Source organism: Haliaeetus albicilla, chromosome 5 (genome assembly GCF_947461875.1).
Source record: "Haliaeetus albicilla chromosome 5, bHalAlb1.1, whole genome shotgun sequence".
Classification (NCBI taxonomy): domain Eukaryota; kingdom Metazoa; phylum Chordata; class Aves; order Accipitriformes; family Accipitridae; genus Haliaeetus; species Haliaeetus albicilla.
The window spans coordinates 42,243,859-42,267,463 of NC_091487.1; the positions used below are offsets into that span (position 1 = coordinate 42,243,859).

Consider the following 23,605-nt stretch of genomic DNA (forward strand, 5'->3'; position numbering starts at 1 on the left):
CAGCTCAACACTAGCAAGACGCAAAGGCACTCTTTTAAATGGTTGCAAAAAACGACAGGCTAGTTCTCCTCATACCCCGTGCGTAAACCATTCAAGACAATCCAGGGTTCTTCACAGTAGCAGCTCTGTGAGGACCCAAAATAACTAGTATCAGAGTCAAGACTGGTTATTTGGAGTCTTAATCCCTACAGCATTACAGCTGTATGTTTGAAAAATTCAGGGCCAGAACCTCAAGAACACAAGGTACAACACTTCCTTTCAGGTCAATTTCTTCATGATCTGTTCTGATGCCTATGTTAATGCCATCGGTCTCAGAACTACTATTCCTGAAGACTTTCAACATCATCAGTAAAGAGAACATTAAGTTCTGCCGTGTTGATCCTTGACTTTCTTCCAGCTGACCTCAGGATAATATTGTATATAAATAAAAGATCACAAGCTAGAAATACCTTGCTTGGCCCTCTTATGTGGCTAGTGAACCTGGATCTACAGTGACTCAAAAAAATACAGACTCAGACATAGCAAGTGTAGTCTTCGTGAAGTGTTTCTGGATCTCTAGCTCCTCTACTACCAGGAAGTGGCTATTTTCTATGGAGAAGTAAAATCAACTCAATCTGCTTTCTCCAAGGATTAGCAAATTATGAAACAGGCATTGCCCGAAGTCTGAAGGCTCAGCGTCTTCTGCAAGAGGTGTATAATGACATGCAGCCTCTTGCTCTGGTGATGGAGATTCAGGATTCATCTTTTGCCTCCTCCACCTCTTCTAGTTTGCAACATGAACGTGTGAAAACAAAAACATCTTTATTGGCTGACTGAACTTTTAAAGCCTCTAAGAAAAAAAAAAAACGGGTCAGACACCACAGATTCTCTCTCATTGCCACAAGTGGCAAGAGGGAAACTGACAGTTTCACAGAAATTTCCTTTCATACTCTCACATTTGTACATACACACCTGTACACTTTCCTGCGTTTGAAAAAAAAAAAACAACCAAAATCAGATCCCAGCTGTATTGGGCATACACAGTATTATATCCAGAAGGAAATTATCAACTCAGTATGATTAAGTATAATATACAACCAGGTGCAACAATATGTACACTGCCTGCTTACCTTCCTGAAGGCTAGGATGTATTACTTGCTTATGCCTCAAGGTCTTCAGCTCTTCCATCAACTCCTTTTCCAGTACTTGTATTCTTGCTTGACAATCTAACTCAAAAAATAAAAAAGAGAGAACATATAAAAAACATTTACCATGCAAAAAATTGACTTAAATGATTAATTTTCCAGCGTGTCTTTACAAATTCCCTTATTGCAGGGAATAGCCACTTACAAAAAATACAAAAATGTACCTGGATCATTTGTAGTCAACAAGGGAGCCTGAAGATTCTGCGACTCTTCTCCTCCAGCTCTATCAACAGTGTGAATGTCAAGAGCTTCCTACATAAATAAAGAGCCTTGAATAAGTATAAGATACCTTAAAACACTGACTTAGATGCAAACTAGGCTACATCAAAATATCACCCAAACATTCAAAACATGAGATTGTTTAATAAACAAGCATGCATTCTTTTATACAGAACTCTAGATCCCACTATTGCCCCCCAAGTTGCTAAGAAGTAAGAAAATGTTATGATTAACATAGGGAGAAGATAAGAACAGATTTGGAAAGAGGCCATAAATCTCAAAACTTGGTTTAAAAGAAAATATACCTTCAGCTTATAAGTAGAAAGGGCTTAAAAATGAGACATTATAGAAGGTTTTGGATTTTACTCAAAACAGTTAGGTTTTACCTTTGATGCAAAGGACACAAAGAGGACTCCATCAACATCTTCAAGGTCCGGCTTAACATCTGGAAGGATACTCCCAGGCCCAAGAGAGCTGTTCTTGCTCGTTATTACAGTTTTCCCTATACCTTTAGGTGGTCGACCAGCCTTGGAAATTTTCAGTTTCCGTGGCCTTCCTCTTTTAGTTGTAACTGATGATAGGGTGTTTTGATTGCTACCAGAGCCTTTCAGGGACATAGGATTTTTCAGTATGCCAGGCCTTTTTCTTCCACAGATCTCTTTCGCTGAAAAGTGACAACTTACTGAGCCCCTGAGATTAAAATTAGGTGATTTAGATAGACCCCACTGGGCCTCTCTGATTGAAGAGTATTTCTGTGACATTTTACCCCCAGAAGATTGTTTTTTCATAACTAACTCCTCAGTTACAGTAGCTGTGCCTGAGCAAGAGCCTTTGTGATTTTCAAAACACACAGGTAAGGAATCCAGTATTGCACTTAAAGGGGATTTTTCCTTCTTGCAAGAGGAGAGCATGGTCTGTGGCAGCTCAGATATCTTCACTGTGCTCTTTGTGACTGCACAAGGTTCCAAATAGACCACAGGCATCTTCCCACTATCCAGTTTTAACATTTTTGCTTTGGCAACACCTGAAGGACTGGTTAGCACACGCTTCCTAGACCTGAATTCTCCATCAATTCCATCTGTTTCACTGCGTCTCATCAGGTGTTTTTGTAGGATGGGATCTTCATCATCAGTGTTGGAATACTCATCAGTTTCTTCATCTGTGTCTTCCTGCTTCACACTTATTCCTTGTGTGCAAATACTTGACTCATAGTTGTAGTCATCTACTGGTTCCTCTTTAATGACTACATTAAAGTGTCCATTTGGGTCCAATGGGGATGCCACACGGGAACTGCTTTCGTAACTGCTAGCAATGGGACTGGGGTGGGAGGGAGGGGACAAAAACAAAACACAACACAAGATCTTTATCAAATCCCTTCCTTTACCGAAATTCCATCATCTCCCATAATCCTTGGCTACATATTGTAAAAAACTTTCAAAATTGTCTGAGACATGCGTCTGTTAAATAAGCTATCATTTACAAGCTTACATTTTTAAAAGTAAGCGCTCGAGGAAAAAAAAAAATTGCCATCATTAAAAACAATCCAACCTCTTATCTCAAGGCAGCAGCACAATTTCCTTCCCTAGTAATATCAGGGTGACATTTGCACCTTTTCCTATTTGAGACTCAGCATGAACTCATGCTAAGCGATCACATTTTAAGTGCTCGGAATCAGCCTTAGTTTGCTGTGTATCTCATTAAGTCACCATAGTAAAGCCACTGGGCTTGCAAATAAGAAGCCAAGTGAGCGCTTAATGCACTTCACTTTACATGATTTAACTAAAGTTTTAGTTAATTCATCCTGAAGCCACATACAGACAACCGCTAAATTCAACTGTTGTTCAAACACTTACAGAATGTTAATATCCTATTGAATTATGCTCCACCTTCCACTAAGGCTGAGTATTAACCTAACCAGAATTTGACACACCATGCACTAGATACTGAAAACTAACAGTGCAGCCAGTTACACTCCAATGATGGGCTTCTTTGAGGGACAGACAAATCAGTCAAAAAATTGCAGTCAGTTTTAAGTGCATCAGAAGCTGGCTCCTCATCATAAGAGGAAACAGCTAAGATATGAAACCAGAAACTCATATCCACAACAAACGTCAGAAAATAATACTCAGAACCTATTTACTAAACATGTCAGACAGTATTCTAATACTCCCTTTAAATATATTTTGTAAGATACTATAAATAATTTTCATAGAATCATAGAATGGTTTGGGTTGGAAGGGATCTTAAAGATCATCTGGTTCCAACCCCCCTGCCATGGGCAGGGACACCTTCCACTAGACCAGGTTGCTCAAAGCCCCATCCAACCTGGCCTTGAACAGTTCCAGGGATGGGGCATCCACAACTTCTCTGGGCAACCTGTTCCAGTGCCTCACCACCCTCACAATGAAGAGCTTCTTCCTAATATCTAATCTACATCTAGCCTCTTTCAGTTTAAAGCCATTAGCCCTTGTCCTATCCTATTTTAATTATGTTAAATTATTATTCAAATTTTTAACCTTATGTTATTAAAAATAACAGTATTTGTTAATGTTAGTTAATGCTAACATAATTTCAAACATAAAAAACATTATTTTAATAATAATATATTATATATAAAGGGAATATTGAGATAGATAGATAGATGTATATATAGTGCGTATTTTTTTATTATTATTATCCATCGCCACCCCTTTTAAGAATGACTGTGCTCTGTTGAACCCCTGGCTGGGATTGAGGGAGGGGCAGATGTGGAGGAAGAGGCTGCTTCTGCCTTGTATAGACTGAGGACATACTTAAGGGAGAAAAGCTGGGACACACAAGAGTCACAACATGGAGTTGGGAGTCTCCACCTAATGAAGAAAGACTGCAGTGTTAAAACAGAAAGCAGACAGTCAAGACACAGATTTATATATTTACATATAAAATTCCTAAGAACAAGACAGACCCTATCTAGAAAACCTGCTGCAATTCAGAAGGATGCTAAGTAACCAGAATTAAGCTTGAAGTAAAAAACTGCCTTGTGAGGGAATAGCAGGCAGTGGGAGAGTGGCATTCTAGTCCTGTTTTTTCTACTGTCTTCTCTAGCCAATGAGTTTCCTATTAGAACATTTCTAGCATTCATTTAATTAAGAACGTCAAATGTAAGATTAAAAAGCCTTTCTTCTTCAGTGAGTTTACTGTAAAAGAAATTCTAAGACAATCCACTTAGAGGTTATAGGCAACTCGAAATCCTGTCACATTACAGTTAGAGGTTCATTCACTACAGCAGATCCACAATTAGAGTCAATGCTATTAAGATCTAAATCATCTGCTCCTCTACCTTAAATTTCTCTAAAATAAAGAGACAAAAAAACCTAATAAATTTGCTGGCCAGGAATAAATTTCTCATTTGAGTTCTACTGTTTCCAGTTGGAAGCCCACTAAAGCCTAGACTTACATAGCCATCTTCCTTTATCTATTGGAAGATGTATACTCAAGCTAAGGATTACCTTTCTATTGGGGATCTGGACAGTATCCAAAACAAAGAACCCCCGTTGTAAAAAAATGAATTTTCTAGACACAAACATTACTCTGCATATTGCAACCATAAGCCAGATGGTGACAAGGGTGGCTGGAGTATCACCCATGTATGCGTATGTATGAGAAGATCAAGTATTTGCACAAAAGGCTGAGCAGCATTTTTCTAGATAAATTCAGATGCAATTATCAACTTTTCAAACAACAAAAAAGTTGCTTTTTAGCACTGAAGTAATTTCATTTGGCCCTTAGTTTGTGAAGTTATGTGCAACATAAGCAGTCACAGAAACTGCCCTTCCTATATCCTATAGGAGGACGAATCATGCACATTTGTCCTCTCAGAATCCACAGCTTAATCTGAGATCAGGTAAAAATGGTGAAATAATGTCTTAACTAGCTCTTTCTTCACCTGATATGGAACAATGCTTATATTTAAGCAAACTTCTTTATACCCCAAGTAATGTATTTGGTACCCTCGCAATAAAACAGTAAAAGCAGAGAAAATGCTTTCTTGCATTTTACCAAATTAAAAACCATTTAGCTGCTCATTTATTGAAAGTACTGACAAATATGGGGGTTTTTTTATGGATCATTTTAAAATATACCATGGAAAAAAAAAAAATCTGATTTCTTTTGTAATTAACACAGCAATCTGTGGCTGAGGTTTGAAGGATGATCACTTGCCTTCCTCTTCCAAAAGGAAGGCAAGGAGAGAAGAAAAGTAAACTGTCAGGCTAAACACAAGACAACTAAATTAGAAAAACAAGGCTATCAGAACATTAAAAAAAATCCCACAGTATTTGTATTTTTGAAGCAGAAAATTCAAAAGACCCTGGAAGGGAGAAAGGGTACATTAGCCTGCAACACTTAAGAACCCATAAAGTTTGCTTGTGGTTCCCTCCATGGCCCCAACATCTGAGTGGTTCCAGGCATAAACATTCCTATAGAAGTGTCCACAACACACATTAAACATTTGTTTTCTTTACAATCCACCTGATGAAACTAAACATACTACCAGGCCACAGGAAAAAAAACCATACTACCTTGTATAAAGAAAACAGTCCTGTATTTCCGAAGTGTGCTAATACCTCAAGATTAAAATTATTCTCAGGTATATGCAACCTTTTACATAGTTCCATTCTCAAAAATATCAGAAAAATTGAGCACTGGTGGGAAATATCAGATACTGCAGCACTAGGAACTCCATTTCCTTTAGTGAGCATTATCTAAGAGGCAGCAGTTCCCAACTTCTGACTCTCACCCAAATCCAAACTCAGCAGAAATCACTATCCTGCATAAAAGCAAGATAGTGCCTATCAAGTACTAGTAATAGCTTGCCTGTGACAGGAAAAAAAAAAAAAAAATCACCCAGTCTTGATTAATATGTAAATATTAACATGTCTAGTTTGATAAAGAAAAATACCACTTGCTCAACACCGTCCTTGAAAGGCTGACATATTTATGAACAGATCTCAACTGCATGGCATGAAAACACTGTGAACAGATCTGAAGGAAAAAGGAGAACTCATGTTCTGAAAAACTCCAGTACATAAGACGACAGTTCTTGGATGGGATCAATTTTTCTCTTTCCAAGTACAGAATCTGACTTTTTCACATGGATTATAAGAACATAAAATGAAAAGATGGACAATGCTTAAGGGTAGTTCTAGGACTGTGGTAACATTTATTCATCAAATGACAGATGCTTCCAAGCCCAGAATAGAGAAAAACCCTTTCCAGTCTCTCCCTGTCTGTGCAGCTTTTAGCACATTTCAGAAATAAATTGTCTCGGAGGTGAAACCAGGGAAGGCATCTAACATGCTCTGGACTAAAAGAAATTAAGTCTGCCAATTTGCATCATCTGTTCTTAAGGAAGGTCCTTGAGTCCTTAAAATGATGGGTTTTATTCCTTGGGAAAGAACAGAACCAAAAAAACCCAAGTCATTCAATTCAAACGGTTCTCCAAATAATTTGCTGCAATGACCCTCTTCAGGCAAACAAAATGATCAAAAATTTAACTTTTTCAACAGCAGCTGACCCCAAGGAGAAAGAAAAACTACTTTGAGGACAAAATAAACCTTTCAGTAATTATTTTCAGAGTTTTAGTGTTTTACTTCCAATATGCACAGTTATCTAAACACTTCTCCACGCTGTATTCTTAGGAACTAAAGAAAGCCCATCCTCTCTGAAATCAGATAAGTACTTTCAGTCTTCAAGATGGGTTTCTCTAGAATTTAAAACAGTATTTTTGGAGAAGTCTAGAAGATGTTCTTCTTCCTAATACACTGACACTGGAAAATACTGCAAAAGAAAGTTTAGGGCACTCTAGAACCCCAAGCAATTCCAGTATTCTTAAGAATTATTACAACTAAACTCAATAAAGTCTCAAAGAATGGAGAACTTCGTAATCTGAAGTTTTTTCAGTTACTTAAAAGGCAAGGAGATGCTTTCTGCAAGGAAAAAAAAAAAAAACCAAACCCAAACCATCCACCAAACCTCTGTCCTCTCTGAAACACACAATGTATAGCAATACAGCCTTTGAAACAAACTGTGTAACTTTGTTTCCTCTAAGCACTGACCTCTAATTACACCATTAACATTATCCTGATATCCTGCAGTTAAATAATTTCTTGTGTGTACTGATCTACATTAAGGCTGCTTTTGTCACGTAAGTCTTTGGCAGGTTAAGTCTGGTATTCACAGACAGACATAAAGAAACATGGCAGGAGAGAAACCTCCTTTTTTTGTTATTTTTTTAAATCACTTCTCAGGTTTGAAGTATTTCTAGCACCTCTTGACACAGACTAACTATTCACCAAATCTGCTCTATTCTATTGTTTAGATTTTGGAAACTAAGTGAAAGTGGAGTAAAATAATAGGTTTTGCCAGGCTTGGTTTACCAACACGAACACTCACTGCTTAGAAGGTTCGGTACTATGGGTAGGGTCTCAATATACACTAGATTGCTTTACTACTGTTCGTGTGATATGAATGGAACGGTTCAAAAAGTCAATACTGGATAAGGACATAGACATAAAATTACCACAGAGTAAATTAAGGGCTGAACAGTGTTAACAGTTATTCTGAAGTACTTCTGTAGGTGCAGATTCTCTTACCTCATAGCAAACAAGGCAACTGACTACCAACAGGCAGGTTAGCTCATCCCACTTTGTGGAATAAAAGAATTCACACAAACAGCTATTGACAAAAAAGTGGTGTGCTGCCAGTTACAACTGCCTCGTAGCAAACCTACACATACCCAACCTAAATAACCATACACACCACACATCCTCACCCGCCCACTAAAGAAAACTGAAGATACAGAGACAGCATGTCGCTGTGGTAAGCAACCCTAAAAAGAAAGGCAGTGTTTTGATGACTGCAATGTGGTCTGTTTAAAACTCTGAAAAATTAGTCTTCTAAAATACCAAGAGGGCTAAGAGAAATCCCTCAACACTTCTTTACAAAGAGAGTTAAATACGAAAAAATACTGAACTCTTACACTCTTCAGACACATTAGAAAGTCCAAACCGATAAAATAACTGTTTAAGCAACAAAAAGCTTTTAATAATACTAAGTGTTCTGTCATTTCAGGTCAGGCAACCTTTAGCTGTAAATCTGTATACTGAGCATCCTATTATTTAATGTTTTACCAAACACCCCACTCAACCAGTATTTGTGCTAAAAACAGAATGTTAACCCACCTTTCAGAGACTTCTTGTTTTAGCTTTGGCACATCACCCGAAGACAGGTCAGTGTCCAGGAAACCCAGGAAGTCCCTTTCTGCATTAAAGGACTCTTTGTCCAGATCAATGTCTGATGGGTTTTGACCAATGAATGAAGAATCTAAACTTCTCTGATGCAAATCTAATGCGTCAACTTCAGCAGGTCGACCACGAATGCTAGCAGCGCTAAAAACATCACCTGCTTCCAATTCTAAGTTACTGTTTTGTTTCACATCACGCTGAGGTCGACTATTCAACCCATCATCTCTGAATCCTTTAGCAAAAGGATTGTAATCTATTTTCAGCTGGGTAATCTGGATGTTCTGGTAGGCTGTAACTGCGAAGAACTCTGTCTGTGGAAAGGTAAATGTATGGACATCAGGGCCATTGAGCTGAATGACTTCTGTAGCTTTGTCTGCAGGCACCAAGTGAAGTCGTGGCAGATAACGGTGCATAGAATGCAAGATTATATGACCCTCCTGGTCCAGGGTATTGTTGGTAAGTTTGAGTTTGTAGAAGGACACGGGCTGGTGCATCCAGTACTGGCCAGTGGAAGGAGATTCTGGATGAATAAACACTCGCCCGAGAACATGCGGTTCTGCCTTCCCACTGGGCTCCCACCAACGGCCATTCCATTTGTATCGGTGATTGTCCACAGGGGATATGTCCATGACTAGGATATACCTCTGAGTGGCATCCAGACCTGTAATCCAGTATCGGCAGTATGGGAACATGCGCCTCCCCTGCTTCGTCAGAATCATCTCTGTGTTGCGATGGTAGAATTCATTCCACATACTGTTGTTATCTAGGGTGACGGTAATGCCCCCTGAGACACAGTCAGCTGGGAGGCAGGTCTTGACTTTGGATTTTATTGGAGTTGATACACTGCTGGCGAGAGCACAAGCATCACGGTTTGCTACTAGGATTCCTTGGTCAGCTTTACCATTTCCCTGCTGCTGTTTCAAGATTACAAAAAAAGCAGGTGCTGCACCAGACACAGTCCCACCATCCCGGCTACCCAAGACAATTTGCTGTTTCTCCATGATGAGCACTCTTACAAGTTCTCAAATCAACTGCAAATTCTGCACAGTTCTGATAATCTTCTGTGTGTGTTCACCATTCTGGAAAAAAGGAAAAACCTGTCAAAATTATTCAAATACAGTCTAAGAAAGAAATTAAGTCTCCTGAGAAATCCTTTTTGTAACAGTTCTCCACATTAAAAACTTAAAAGATAATCAGTACTATAAAATCGAGCACAATTGGGATATATCAAATCAAGGTTGCCTGTGTGTATATAATTCAGGACAATCAGGATATATCAAATCAAGGTTGCCTGTGTGTATATAATTTAGGCCTTATAGACATGGGGGCTATGACATCTTTAAACTGCGTTTTCATGTAACGCTTTGCCACAAGAAGACTCCTTGCTTTGCTTGATATTTCAAAGTGCTCTTTGTTCTAATACTGCCTCAACTCTTCATCTCTGACACAAAGGCAGAAATCATTTGCTCTTGCCAGAAAGAGTTCCTAGAGATCCCAAACTCCTGAAAGATGAAAAGGGGGAAAGAAAGGAAAAAGAAAAAAAAAAAGTTAAAAGCATTTCCCCAAAATTTCTTCATTGAAAAAGACTGAGTTTGTGTGTTTGGGACTTCTCTGCCCACCCCGCGACTCCCTCCCCCCCCAACCCCAAGAACTTCTAAATTCCTGTCTAAGGCAGAGACAAATAATAAAAGGGGGGGGGGGGGGGGGGGAATAGTTGAAACAGATAAGTTTTGGGGCAAAATTGACAAACTAACCCCTCAAAAAGCCATGCAGCTAAGATTAAATGGATGAATGGGAAGCACCAGGCAATCTCAGCTACCTCTATCTTCTAAATTATGGAAATAATTTAAATTGAGTATGAAAACATTTGTACTGTTATGATTAGCCTAATCACTGTTCAGGGAACTAAAAAAGTTACCTTTATCTGCATATACACAACTCCACTTTTGTGTGTCTACCTCACAAGTTAAGTATTATATCAACACTCTAACAAAAGATCATAAACAACTTCATTTTTCAAACAGCCTGTACCTTCCTCGGTGCGAAAATTTAAAGTAAGCGCTTCTGGTAACTCACAAGAACGCCATTCGCACATTCAGACGTTTGTATTTTGATCCTTATTATATATGGAATACAAGACTGACAAAATATGAATGACTTTTGTATCAAATGTCTAGTTGGTGGGAACCAGAGACAACAGTGAATTACCATCGCTAGGAGTTAGCTGCTTGCAAACGATCACATGTCCTTCCAGAGAATTAACTCAAGTCCAGAAGTTTTAAGTGAACTAGGCATTAGATAAGACATATTTATTTTGTTAGGAATGGGTTACTGTAGGAGGAAACACTCCTCTGTGCAAACCAGCTGCCGCATGCATGTGGGAAATGACCTCAAAGCTCAGGAGGCAGGCAATTTATACTCTGCGATAAATGTTCTTGACGCCTAGGAAATATGAGACACCTACTTCCACCCTTTAAACTTTGCACTTTAAAATTTCACGTAAAAGTTAAATTGGAAGAAAAACATGAAACTGTTCTCCACAGGTTTTGAGATCCGTGAAGTTACAACATCTGGTTTTCAGTTTTGCTTTGAGGAGGAAACACTTCCCCACAAACACACCCACAACCACCCACCCACCCACGACTACTTAATAGAATCTAGAACACAAAATGAATTGGCTGTTCAAAATCAGCTTCGTATTTTCTATTTTAAGAACATTGCCCTGCTTTTCAATAGAGCGCATCTTAAGTCGCAGTAACACAAAAGCTATCCCCCCAAAAAAGCTTTTTCACGTGCACCTATAAAAACACAATAGAAATATAAATCTCTATTAAAAATCAGATGTGCGGAGTGGGAAGAAAGAAATCACGTCCTAAGTTGTATGTGATTTTCCACCAACTTACTCTCTCTAGGTACACATACAGCATGTTTACATGTATATTGAACGTACAATCATGAAGTGAGTCTATGTTAACGCCGTGCGATATACATCAAAATCGTACTAGCTCACGAAAGAAACACACTACCAAAGCTATTCCAAATCTGGTTTAAGATAGGCAGAGAGCCTGTAACTTTAAATTTCCTTGAGCTAGAACTCACACGTGCCAGAAATAAATTCAAAAAAGCTCAACCACCATGCACTCAGTGAAAATTCTATGCATACAAAGAGCTACTGAGCCACGGTTTCTGTTTTCCAACTTTTAAAGTTCCTATGCTGCGCTGTTGTATTTACTTCTACGGTATCAAGCCAGCCTAAGACGTGCGTGGTTACAACGTGATTATGTGCAATTACGGTACCCAAAAGCTAAGTTATCTCAGCTCTACCGTGGTCTATCACCAGAACAGCTTCACACTTTTTATTACACTTGGTCGTACCCGCTAGCCCGTTTTATGAAAGCACGGCGTTTCAAGGAAAAAGCGTGTATTTGTGGAAGCTGAAGTCCCAACCGGGTTCAGGGATTTCCCCTCCCCGCCCGCAGACCTCCCATCCGAGAGGCAACACCTCACGCCGCCCCAGCCTTGCAGACCGGCCCGCCGCCGACGGACGCGACGCTGCCGGCCGGCGAGTCCCGCACGGGTTTCCCGTGCCGAAGGGCAGGCGCCGTTCGGCGCAGCGAGAGCCGATGACGACAGCTCGCTGCCCTCCCGCAGCGGAGCGCCAGACCCGCGCCGCGGCCCGGCCCGGCCCGCCGACCGCCGCCGCGTTGCCGACGGGAGCGCGGCGCCGGGTCCAATGGCAGCGAGCGCCGAACGCGCGGCGCTGCCGTTCAACGCCGCGGCGGCGCTGCCGCCCGCCCGGGGACACGGAGGGGCGGCCCCGGCCCGGCAGGCTGCGCCCGATGCAGCGGAGCGGGGAGAGGGAAGGGGGGCGGGGGGGGGGGGGGGGGGGGGGTTGGCGAGCGCCCCGCCGGGGGCAGGTGCCGTCACGGGCAGGGACCGAGCGGCGCACTTGTCGCTTTTAATGTCCGTGTCCGCCCCCATCGCCCCCCCCATCCCGGACGGCCCCCAGCCGGAAGCCTCGGGACGGAGGCAGGCGGGAGCCGCCCGGGCCTTTCCGGGAGCGGCGGGGGCCGGAACCACCGCCTAGCGCCGGCTGGCGGAGGCGGAGGACGGCGGGACCGGCGCACGTGGGGAAGCCGCGCCGCTCCCGGCCGCGGCCCTGCCCGCGCTCCCGAGGCGACCCCCCGCGCGCGGCGGGGCGGGGCGGCCCCGAAGCGGCGCCTCGCGTCGCCGCCGGAGAGCGGCCCGCGGGGCCGGGCCCCGTCGCCTCGTGCCTACGCCTGGTGTTAATTTTCGCAGTTAAGGGAGGAGGGAGGGAGGGAGGAAAGGAGGGAGGAGGGCGGGCGGGAGGCGCGCGGGGCCGGCGCGCGGCGCGGCCGGCGCCCGCCCCCGCTCCCCCGGTAGTTACCGTGCGGCGAGGCGAGAGGGGCCTCCCACTTCCTTTCTCCTCACGCGGACCGTGTGTCCGCCAGCGGGGGACAACGTGCGTGCGCGCCGCGGTGACGTCACCGCGCCGCAGCGCGCGCAGGCGCGCCGCCGGCTCGCGTCCCCCCCCCCCCTTCCCTCCCGCCTGCCCGTCACGTGCCCGCGCGGAGCGCGGGGCCCGGCGCCCGGCCCCGCGCAGCCCCGCGCCGCGCCGCGCGCGGGGAAGCTTCTCGAACGGCCGCGGGCGCGGCCCCCCGCCGCGCGCAGCCGCTGCGGCGCCGGCGGCCGCCGCCGCCTTCGAAGCCCCGCGGGGCCGCCTCCCCGCCCGACGAGCGGCGGGCGAGGCGCCCGGCCGCACCCTTCTCCCCCCTTCTCCCCCCCCCCCCGCCGCCGGCGGAGAGGGCCGGCCGCGCCTCAGGTCACGGGTCTGGCGCGGGGCCCGCCGGCGGCGGGGACGCGCCTCCCGCGCTGGCACACGACGGCCGTGGGGCGGCGCCGGCGGGATGCGCGCCCGGCAGCAGCCACGGCGCCGGGCAGGGTCGGCGAGCAGCCGCGCCCCGGGCCGGCCCCGGCAGAGCCCCGCCGCTCGCCGGGCTCCTCCGCGGTCCTGCGCGCCAGGGCGCACCGGGGTCGCTGAGGGAGCCTCCCCTGCGGGCAAGGCCGCAGCGGCACCGCGCCGCCACCCCCGGGGCGGAGGCTGCCCGCCCCGTCGCCGCTTTCTCGGGCGGGCGCCACCGCTCTCCTCGGCAAAGGCAGCGCGCACCACTCCTCCAAGTCCCGGGGGAGAGCTGACGCCGGGACACCAAGGTGGGTACCCGCACCGCCCGCCTCCCTGGGGAGAAGGTCCGTCGAGGAGGGAACGCTAAAGCTGGGAGCAGCGTTAGTCTCCATCCCGCTGCGCAAGTCTTCCCTGATCTGCCGGAGCCCAAGTCAGAATTGGACCCTACGACACCAAAGGCGAAGAAGCGCCCCGTCACTTTCAGACAGCGAACACGCGCTTGTCAAACCGTGCCCCAGGTTAACCGAGTGCCCGAGGCCTGGCGTCCTCTCTGATTTCAGGCAAACTAGTCAACCAACAAAACCCGGCTTGGCACAGTCTAGGCATAACCTTAACAGAGTCTTCCCGCCCTCAGCACCTAACCGAGCAGTGTGCCACACCACCCCTCGAGCGGCGGTCCTTCATGTACGTCCAGGAAATTACATTTTGTCAATCAGGCGCTTCTGAGAACAAGCCCACTAAAACAGAATTCTGAACGCTAAGGGAATTCACACCAAAATGCGGCATGGCTGCAGGTAAACGCCTCTGTGAGGCCCCCCAACCCCCTTTTTCCTTTAAGGATATTTATTTTACAACACTGCATCCACAAGGAAAGATATTTACACAGCGGTGCCAGGAAGTCAAGGCATGAGAGTTAGCAGGCTGACACCAAGGTCCAGAGTCACCCGTAGACCAGAATTTTGTACTGGCTGCTGCCTACTACAGACTGTAACTTCACTAGGGCTGCTCCTCCGTTCAACTAACAAACACAGCCCTGCCTTTGCTGTTAGGACGCAGAAAATGGGCAAAACAAGAGCAATGTTAAGAAGGCCAGCACCCCTTTGAAGGTTTCTTGGCAACAGAAGTTTATACTCTGGGAGATCATCTCAGAAGCACATAACTAAAGAAAATACATTTTTAGGACACTTGAAAAACGTGCATCAAAACAGTAACGTAGGTAGGTCTGTAGGAGAAGGCCATGGAGTATTTTTTCCCTTTCAACTAGAAGAATGAACTCAGAATGAAAAAACTGACAATTGAACACATCCCCTGTACAGAGAAACTGCTTAAATACAAAATTCTGCAAACATGAAAGAATGTAACATTGTGTGTTTGATACTTCTAGCAATTTATAAAGGAGGTATGGACAGAGGCAAAAGGGAAGCTTTAGCCCCATTGTGCTGGTTTTGGCTGGGACTTTCTTCACAGTAGCTGGTGTGGGGCTATGTTTTGGATTTGTGATCAGAACAGTGTTGATAACAGAGGGACATTTTAGTTACTGCTGGGCAGCGCTTACACAGAGTCAAGGCCCTTTCTGCTTCTCGCACCACCCCACCAGCAAGGAGGCTGGGGGTGCACAAGGAGCTGGGAGGGGACACAGCCGGGACAGCTGATCCCAACCAACCAAAGGGATATTCCAGACCATATGATGTCATGCTCAGCATATAAAGCTGGGGGAAGAAGAAGGGAGGGGGGGATGTTTGGAGTGATGGCGCTTGTCTTCCCAAGTAACTGTTAGGCATGATAGAGCCCTGCTTTCCTGGAGATGGCTGAACACCTGCCTGCTGATGGGAAGTGGTGAATGAATTCCTTGTTTTGCTTTGCTTGCATGCACGGCTTTTGCTTTACCTATTAAACTGTCTTTATCTCAGCCCACAAGTTTTCTCACTTTTACCCTTCTGATTCTCTCCCCATCCCACCAGGGGAGAGTGAGTAAGCAGCTGTGTGGGGCTTAGTTGCCGACTGGGGTTAAATCATGACACCCATATACTAAATAAGGTTGGCATGGTGGAAGGGAAACACCCCAAACGCAGGCAGATTTGGAGAGAAAAAAGGTTCAGAGGAATTAGAAGGAGACACCAAAAAAATCAGAGAGAGATGGTATTCTTTTTAAGGGTCACGTTCAGCCATTCTCTAAAACTGCTTCACATGATGGTTCTCTCTCAGAAGCTTCTAAAATATCTTTGCACAAGAAAAAGCCATGGCTAACAGCCATGTGCTTTCACGTTTCATATACCAATTGTGAAGTAAGGGCAAGAAAAGAATCAAGAAACCATTCCAGTTTCATCGGACACTGGGGAACCAGGGTAGTCCCAGCCAGCTGAGAGAGAGATAGCATGTACCAGCACCTGGAGCAGGGCTGTGGCATCAGAGCTAAAGTGTCCAGAAGCCAGCAACTGGGGAGACTGGGATCCAGGAACCAGCTGCTGGTCAGACTGAGTGTCTAAGTCCATGGAGGGAGGGAATATACCTTGTACGAACATATACCTGTGTGTATACATAAAAAAAATATACACACACTCTCACTAGCAGACCTCCATCCTGCTCAGATAGGGAGGGGAGCAGGATAAGGCTGTTGCTGCTGTGTTCCTGTATCTCTGTGTCTGCCTGATCTGTGTGGCCACATATGTATACATGTGCATGTCATGTATGCATGTGCTCTATGTGCTTGTGTCTACCCGAAATACATTTTCAGCCTCACTACTGGTTATACCTGGGGGCACGGAGCTGCAGCAGCCTCAAGGTGTCAGATCCAGCACAGTATTTTTCCCTTAAACTCAATCAGAAATAATTACACCAATTAAAAAACTAAGCCACATTGTCCAAGATTGATCAGGACCAGTCATTTTATACCTACAGCAATCACATATTAGGTATAGTGGTCATCTAGTTTTAGGGCCACAGGATACATTAACACTCTATTTTGTATTAAGCAATATGTTTCTAAACAGTGACAATACAGAAATAAGTATTTTTTCTTCAGCAAGAGGGCCATTTGTGCGACTAAGAGCAGCTGCGTGGAACTGAATAGCAGACAGTGCCACATTCATGGCCCACATGCCACATTTTCCAGTGATGATAAGAGAAGCAACACCAGGGGCTGTTAACATTGCAAGGGATTTTGCCACCATTTTACCTAGCATAGGTAGAAACCCTTGCCTGCAGCAAAAGCAGAACCTCTTGTTTATCAGGAGAACAGATTCACCTGTAGAAGTCACAGCAGTACCACAGATTCCTACCAGACTAAGTAAGCCAGTTCTGAGCAGCTTATAGCTAACAAGAAACAGGAGTACTGCAATAAAGAACTACATCCCATTTAGAGCAGTATAAAGACCAGTTTTAAGACCTCGTTTGTGCTAAACACCAATTGGCAGCATAGAAATGAACTGGTTTGCACCAGCTGAATACTGCCCTCTGTGACCAGAGGGAGTTACCCTCTACTAACCAGTAATGTGATGGTCATATTTGAAATGCTGAAGTTCACTACCAAGGAGTACCCTCATCCCCAAAATGCTTCTTTCAGACATACTCCCTGCTTTGCAGCACCTTGAAAGTATGAACTACAACCTTTACAAACTGTATTCCAGCACCCAGTAAATCACATTCTTTCAGTAATGACTACAATCATAAAGCAGCAGTTCAAGCCTACGCACTACAAGTAACATGGAACCTGTAACTTTCACCACCCAGCAGCCCAGAGATTGCTAGCTGGAGCTGTAACAAAAAACTGTTCTTCAGCCACTCTTATTTCTAACCTGTCTCCAAAAAAAACCAAAAAAGATTCAGTAAAGATTCAGTAACAGATCACGAGCTGGAGGGTCACAAGGCCCAGGCCTTCCTAAAGATCTGTATGTGGAAGAGCAACATATGTTGCAGACATAGTTAAGCAGAATATAACAGTTGCCAACCTGTGGAAAACATAAAAGAGTTGCCAATTACATTTTTTGTTAGCAATCCCCTTTTCAGTTCCAATAAAAAGATCTCTACTACACAAGTAGATACATGACAGGACATTTCTGTCATACAGTATACTTTGAAAGACACCACTACTGGAGCATAAAGGAGGCTTTCAGCTCTCAAATTCACTAGCTAAAAACGAGCACTAGCTGAAACTAGACTCACTAGCTGAAAACAGCAGCTATCAAAACCAACTGTGCCAGTGTAATACAGCCACAGCAGCAGTCAGTCAGCAGAACCTAGTCTACAAGTTTATTACTAACTACAACCAGGCAGCCCTGACAATCATACAAAGTCCCAAGTTTGGGCCATTTAAATAAATAAATATTTCAAACACCTGAAAATCGAGTGATGTTATAGTCAGTAGTGTTGTCCAATGTGCACACTAGAAGGGTTAAAATACAAAATCATACTTTCTTTAGCCAATGTTTTGCCACTTTGGAGAATGATTAACACAGTAGCACCTCAAGAAAAGGTCTGTTAATTCTGAAACTCTGGGGTTGGATTAGGCTGCCTATAGAAAGGTATCTAGTCCCATTTTCTATACCATAACTGGCCCCACTGGCCTCCGACTGCTTCTCCAGAAGAGTGTTGGCCTCCCAGGGTTTAATGTTTGCTCTACACAGATGTCTCTAATAACTTGCAGCATCTATGACAGCTCCAGACCCCGTCCTTAGGCAACAGAATCCCACCCCAAATCTACTTTAAAAAAAAAAGTTTACATCATTTTATTTGTGATGGAGAAGTAACTTAAGTTCTTCCTTTAGCTATAGTGAGGAAATATAATCCAATGGGAAGATGACTAAAGGTGTAAGCAGCGGCAGAATCTAGCTAAAAAGTGTGAGATAAAAAAAAAATTTATTGCAAGAAATGGACTGGGGGGAGGGGGGGGGAAGAGCAAGAAATCTGCTTTTCCAGATTTAGGTTTTCTTGCTGATGCAAACATGCTAAAACGCATGCCCCAGCCACACATAGAACGCACTATCCCTACAGCAAGTATGACACAGCTTGTGCGACATCAGATTTCAGCCCAGAGCATTACTTTATACCAAAACCAAATTCACTTAACACTCAGAGCCCCGACTATTGCAGGATGAATAGGTGGTAGTTCAGGAAGTGCTTCATCAACTGTCAGCTACACCCCTGCAAAAGCAGCAGCTTCTATTGGAGGAACAGGGCAAACACTTGGGGGGGGAGGAGGAGGGAAATACCTCCATCACCTCTCCAATGCTAATACTTTGCCACAAGAGTCCGAACTTTCAGTCCCCCATAAAGTTGGTGCTTTGTTTAGCAGCATTAATCCTGCAATGTACAGTGTACAATATTATCCATCTCCCAAGAGTTACCTGAACTTTTGGGAAGTACAGAAATCTCCCCAAACACTGAAGATTATAAATGGACTGTGTGTTTCCATTTTGCATAAAGTATGGACTCCTGGTGAGAGGGCAGGGAGAAAAGCCAGAGTTCACTACAAATAATTGCTTTTTTTTCATCCGTATACAATATGTTTCAATAACTCAACAAGTATTTCAGCATTTAAAATAACGTATTTTACTTTCCATATTTTATCAGAAAGTCGTTGATATGCCCACTACTCATACATTCAACAATTGCTGCATTTTTTCAATATACTATCATTTCAACTACTGAAGATTACAAAATGAAAGAATAAAACAACTTCCCATGCTTTTTGCCACACAACACTGGCAGAAACAAGCCATAATCAGCAGGAATAACACCACTTTGATGAATTTCAGTCCGTTTATGGCCATCATGAGGAACATTTATCACATATATGAATCTTCGGCTGGGGATCCTGTCCACATCATAGAAGAAAAAAAAATGAGAGCAAAAAGTAAGAAAATTTAGCAAAACAAGTCAGGCAAGTCAAAAAGCCCTCACCTGAGCTCAGAACTATCCTACTTATTCAGCTGTTGTCTTATAGCAATACTCATTGCTACAGAGTCACCAATGGCTCATCAAGTTAGAGCTGCCAGGGAACCTCTATTCCCCTCTTAAGTTATGGTGAAAAGGAGAGTAACACCCATTAAAGTACCAGACTGTTGGTGATGGGTTCCAGGTTTATATCCATCTTCATTATTGACTTACTGAGTTACCCTGTGGTCAGGCAGACCACACCATATTAGCAGAAAGCGCTGTACTGCAAGAGTTAGCAAACCAGCACAATTCCATCATCACAAGTATTTGTTTAACAGTAATTAGGTCACTATCTTGTCATTCTCCAAATTGGCTTTTCCTGACAATAGCAACTGTAGCAATGAATGCAAACATTTTTATTGTAGATATGTTTTATCTGGCACCCACATACATTTTCTGCCTTTTACGCTGTTTGCATCCCTTATTGCCTTTCTGTTTTGGGCTTGATTTAAAAAAAAGGGCAGGCTTTCTTCTGGTTGCTTTCTTCTCACGAAAGGCCTTCATGGTTCTTCTCACCCATATCATTCTCACCGCATTCTTCCTTATCCAGTTCAGAAAAAGACATATCAAGGATTTATCATAGGTACTAAAACCAGCCAGAATCCAACAGTGAAAAGCACATTCCATCTTTCTATGGAGAGAGAAGAGCAGCTCCACCACCATCATCCGATTCTTTGTTCTAAAGTCACTCAGTATTAAAAAAAACCAACCGCACACACACCAAAAAGAAAAAAACCAAACCAAAAACCAAACCAACAAAACACATGCCACACCGCACCCTTAATTATGGAAGAACAAGACACCAAGTAAGCCTTGCTGGTGTCACAGCTAATGGCACTGTTTCCTATGTGCATACCATGGCTGAATTTTTTTGTAGATCCTCTGCTGTCTATGAAACAGCAGACAGACAACAGCCTTTTCTTAGAAGCGAGCTCTTTCTCATTCCTCTAGGCAGAGATCCATCTCATTGTGTTTGTAAAAAGAATGTCTTGAACTTCCCATTCCTTAGGAAATTGGGTTTTAAAAAGCCAACATACACAACCACATACTTTAGAAATGATCTAGTTGATTTGAGTGTAAATGAAGAAGCGGCATAAGCTCAAAGAGAAATAATTTCTTTTTTTTTTTTTTTCCTGGTAGGTGACCAAACAAGTTTATTCAAAAGTGGGACTAACGTTGGTTTCCTCCAATTGCACGTTTCCCTCCCATGGCAGGCACAACGGCATCTGCACCAACACTGAGCAAAACCGTAGGTGAGGTTAACAGTCAGCTGCTGCCAGATGGAATACGTAAGTGAATGAATGCTGCCCATCTCTGCCAGACCTAAGAACTATGGGGTTTTTTTCCCCTCGCATAAACACATGCACGCACATGCACAAAAACGCTCACCCACAGCAACATTTTTCAAGCAGAATCAATTCCCCATTCCGGTTCTCTACACAGACTCACAAGGAACTGTGCCTGAGGGCACTGAAAGGGTGCTGCAGCCGCAGAGCGAGCGGCTGCACCGGGCAAAACACCTTAAAGTGGCAAGACCAATTCATCAGCCTGCCCTCTTCTTTACACAACCTTCGGTTTTCCAAGTCTGTAGCAACTTGAAATCTTCAGGGCTCTAGCCCACTCCATCAAGTGCGATTAAAGATGACCCACGACTTCGGACACTACGTGTTAGAAATAAGGCAGTGTGCCCGCGTAAGCTTTGACATCTTAAGAAGCTAGGCAAGAAACTCAAACTGCATCACTGGAAACCACCCATCTAACCAGGCCGATGAAATAACCGCTAACCCTCAATGCTTACCAACTACGGACCGAGCTCGCCTTACCCTTTTTCAACCCGCTTATCAACTCCCGTGGTACCTAAGGCCACCATCAACCACCGAACCCAACACCGGCGCCGCATCGCCCTTCCTTCCAGGAAAGCGCCGTTGTTTATTTATTCGGCTCCCCTCGGCGGGGCCGGCAACGACAGCCCCGGCCGGCTGAGCGCGCAATCCCCACCACACGAAGCCGCCTCCCGCGCCACGCTGGCGCGTCCTCGGCTCGGCGGCGCTCGGCCTGCCGCCGGGGGAAAAGCTGGAAGATACCAGAATAACGGCGGGCGCGCCGCGACACAGGCAGCGGAGCCCCCGGTAAACGAGCGAGCGCTGGCAGTGGCACGGCGGCGGGGGGGGGGGGGGGGGGGGCACTGCCCCCGCCCGGCACCAACGGCCGCCTCACGCGACGTGCCGAGGCGCACGCGCGCCGCCGCGGGCCGGCGGCCGCCCTCGGGCCGCTCCGCCGAGCCGTTACGCTCCGCCTCCCGCGCGCCCGGCTGAGGGGCCCCGCGCAGCCGCCACCATACCACCCCCCACCCCCCCTCAAGCCACCCTTCTGTGGCGCCGAGCGGGCAGAGGGGCGGGCACGTCCCCCGGCACCAGGGCAGGTCCCCGGGAGCGGCTCTCCCTCCCGCCGGGGCGGGGGCGAGGCGAGGCGCGGGGAGCCCAGCCCCATCTCACGGGTGGCGCAGGCCACGCCCCCCCCCGCCGGGGGGACGGTCCCCGGGAGCGCGATGGCTCTGGGAGGCGGCAGCTGCTCGGGGCCGGGCCTCACCCGACCCTTCCCGGCCGGAGAGCCCGGATGCGGAGCCGCGGGGCTGCTCGGTCCCTTTAACCCCCCCCCCCCCCACCTCCGTCAGGTGACCGCCCAGCCCCCCCCCGCCCGTCCATCCGCCCGCCCGCCACCCCGGGCGAAGCGGGCGCGGGGGCGGACGAGGAGAGAGGGCAGCGCGGCCGGCTCTCCCCGCCGCGGCCGCCCAGGGGGGCCCGCGGAACCCCTCGCCTCAAACGCGGCCCTGCCGGCCGAAGGGGAGGGAGCGCGCACGTGTGATTGGGCCGCCGCGTTCACGTGACGCGCACACCTCACGCCACCTCCTCGAATAAAACTTCAAAACCGGGTGGGGGGGGGGGAAGGGGGGGGACACGGCAGAGCAGCGCCCCCGGGGGGGTGGCCGGTTCCTACCTGCCTCCCGCCGCCGGCTCCGCGCGCCCCGGGGCGCCGAGTCAACGCCCCGGCCCACGCGCCCCGCTCGCGGCTCCTGCGGCCTTCGCCTGCCACGCGCAACCTCCTGCCGTCTTCATTGGCTGCAGCAGCCCGTCACGTGGGCCGCTCCCGTTTTTCCTGCCCCCTCCCTCTTCCCCCCCCACCCCCCCACCCCGCGCCGGCAGGCCGGGGGGGCCGCCCCCGCAAAGGCGGAGTACCGGAGCGGCCGTCTACGGGAGGCGGGCGGCGCTGGCGGGGAGGTGCGGGGGAGGGGGGGACGCAGCCGGCGGCGGCCGCGGTAAAGCTGCCTTCGCGACGCCCGCCAGCGGCGCGCTGCCGATTGGCCGGGGCCGCCCGGCGACGCAGTTCCGCTCCGCTCCCCTCCGCCGGGCCACGCCCTTCCCGCCCCTCCCCCGCCCTTGCGCGAGGGAAACACGCCGCTCGCGCGTGGGCCGCACGGGCGACCGTTCCCCCCCACCACCCCCCCGCCACCTCACCCCGTCCCGTCACGGGACGGCGGCGAGGGGCGACCGGGCCGGCCCCGCTGCTGGGGGGGGGGGGGAGCGCGGTCCCCTCCGGCGCCTCCCGTGGGCGCCCTCCTCCCGAGGCCGGGGGGGGGGGGCGGGCGGCACCGGGCGCCTTCCCGGGGCTCCCTGGGGCGGAGCGGCGGGTGAGGCCGGTACCGCCGCGGCCTCGACTCGCCTCCTGCCTTCCGACCGGCGTCCCTGGTGAATCACGGAAAAATGGGGGTTCGGTGCGGCGGGGAGCGATGGGCCGGCGGGAATCGGAGACGCAACCGAACGCCCAGGCCGCGCTTGCAGCGGGGTTGGACGTGGTTCGTAAACGTTTCCCTTCCTCCCACGGGGCCACGCGTGTTGGTTGAGCATCCGCGATCATCCCAATTAGTGACGCAACAGGAAGCTTCCTGTGGTTATCGATGAGCTGACGGAGTTTAACAAATAAATGCCCCCCCCTTCTGTGCGGGGACGTATTCGGGAACATCTCGGAATAGAAACACCCCTGCGCCGCGTGGACAGAAGGCG

General features: G+C 47.1%; 1 protein-coding gene across 12 annotated transcripts in view; it reads right to left on the reverse strand.

Moving 5' to 3' along the window:
- MGA (MAX dimerization protein MGA) overlaps nucleotides 1–22,902 on the reverse strand; it is a 65,599-nt gene extending 42,697 nt beyond the window's left edge. For 4 of the 12 annotated variants that reach the window (XM_069784413.1, XM_069784415.1, XM_069784411.1 and 1 more), the window contains exons 1-5: nucleotides 22,542–22,882; nucleotides 8,624–9,765; nucleotides 1,790–2,720; nucleotides 1,349–1,436; nucleotides 1,110–1,205 (exon numbers count right to left, since the gene is read on the reverse strand). In XM_069784413.1, the coding sequence (XP_069640514.1) occupies nucleotides 1,110–1,205; nucleotides 1,349–1,436; nucleotides 1,790–2,720; nucleotides 8,624–9,687 (2,179 nt within the window). In that variant the 5' untranslated portion in view covers nucleotides 9,688–9,765; nucleotides 22,542–22,882. Of the gene's footprint in view, nucleotides 1–1,109; nucleotides 1,206–1,348; nucleotides 1,437–1,789; nucleotides 2,721–8,623; nucleotides 9,766–13,094; nucleotides 13,181–22,541 lie in introns of those variants that run through there. The other 8 variants (XM_069784418.1, XM_069784419.1, XM_069784412.1 and 5 more) reach the window with 7 other exon arrangements.
- Nucleotides 22,903–23,605: the final 703 nt, after the last annotated feature.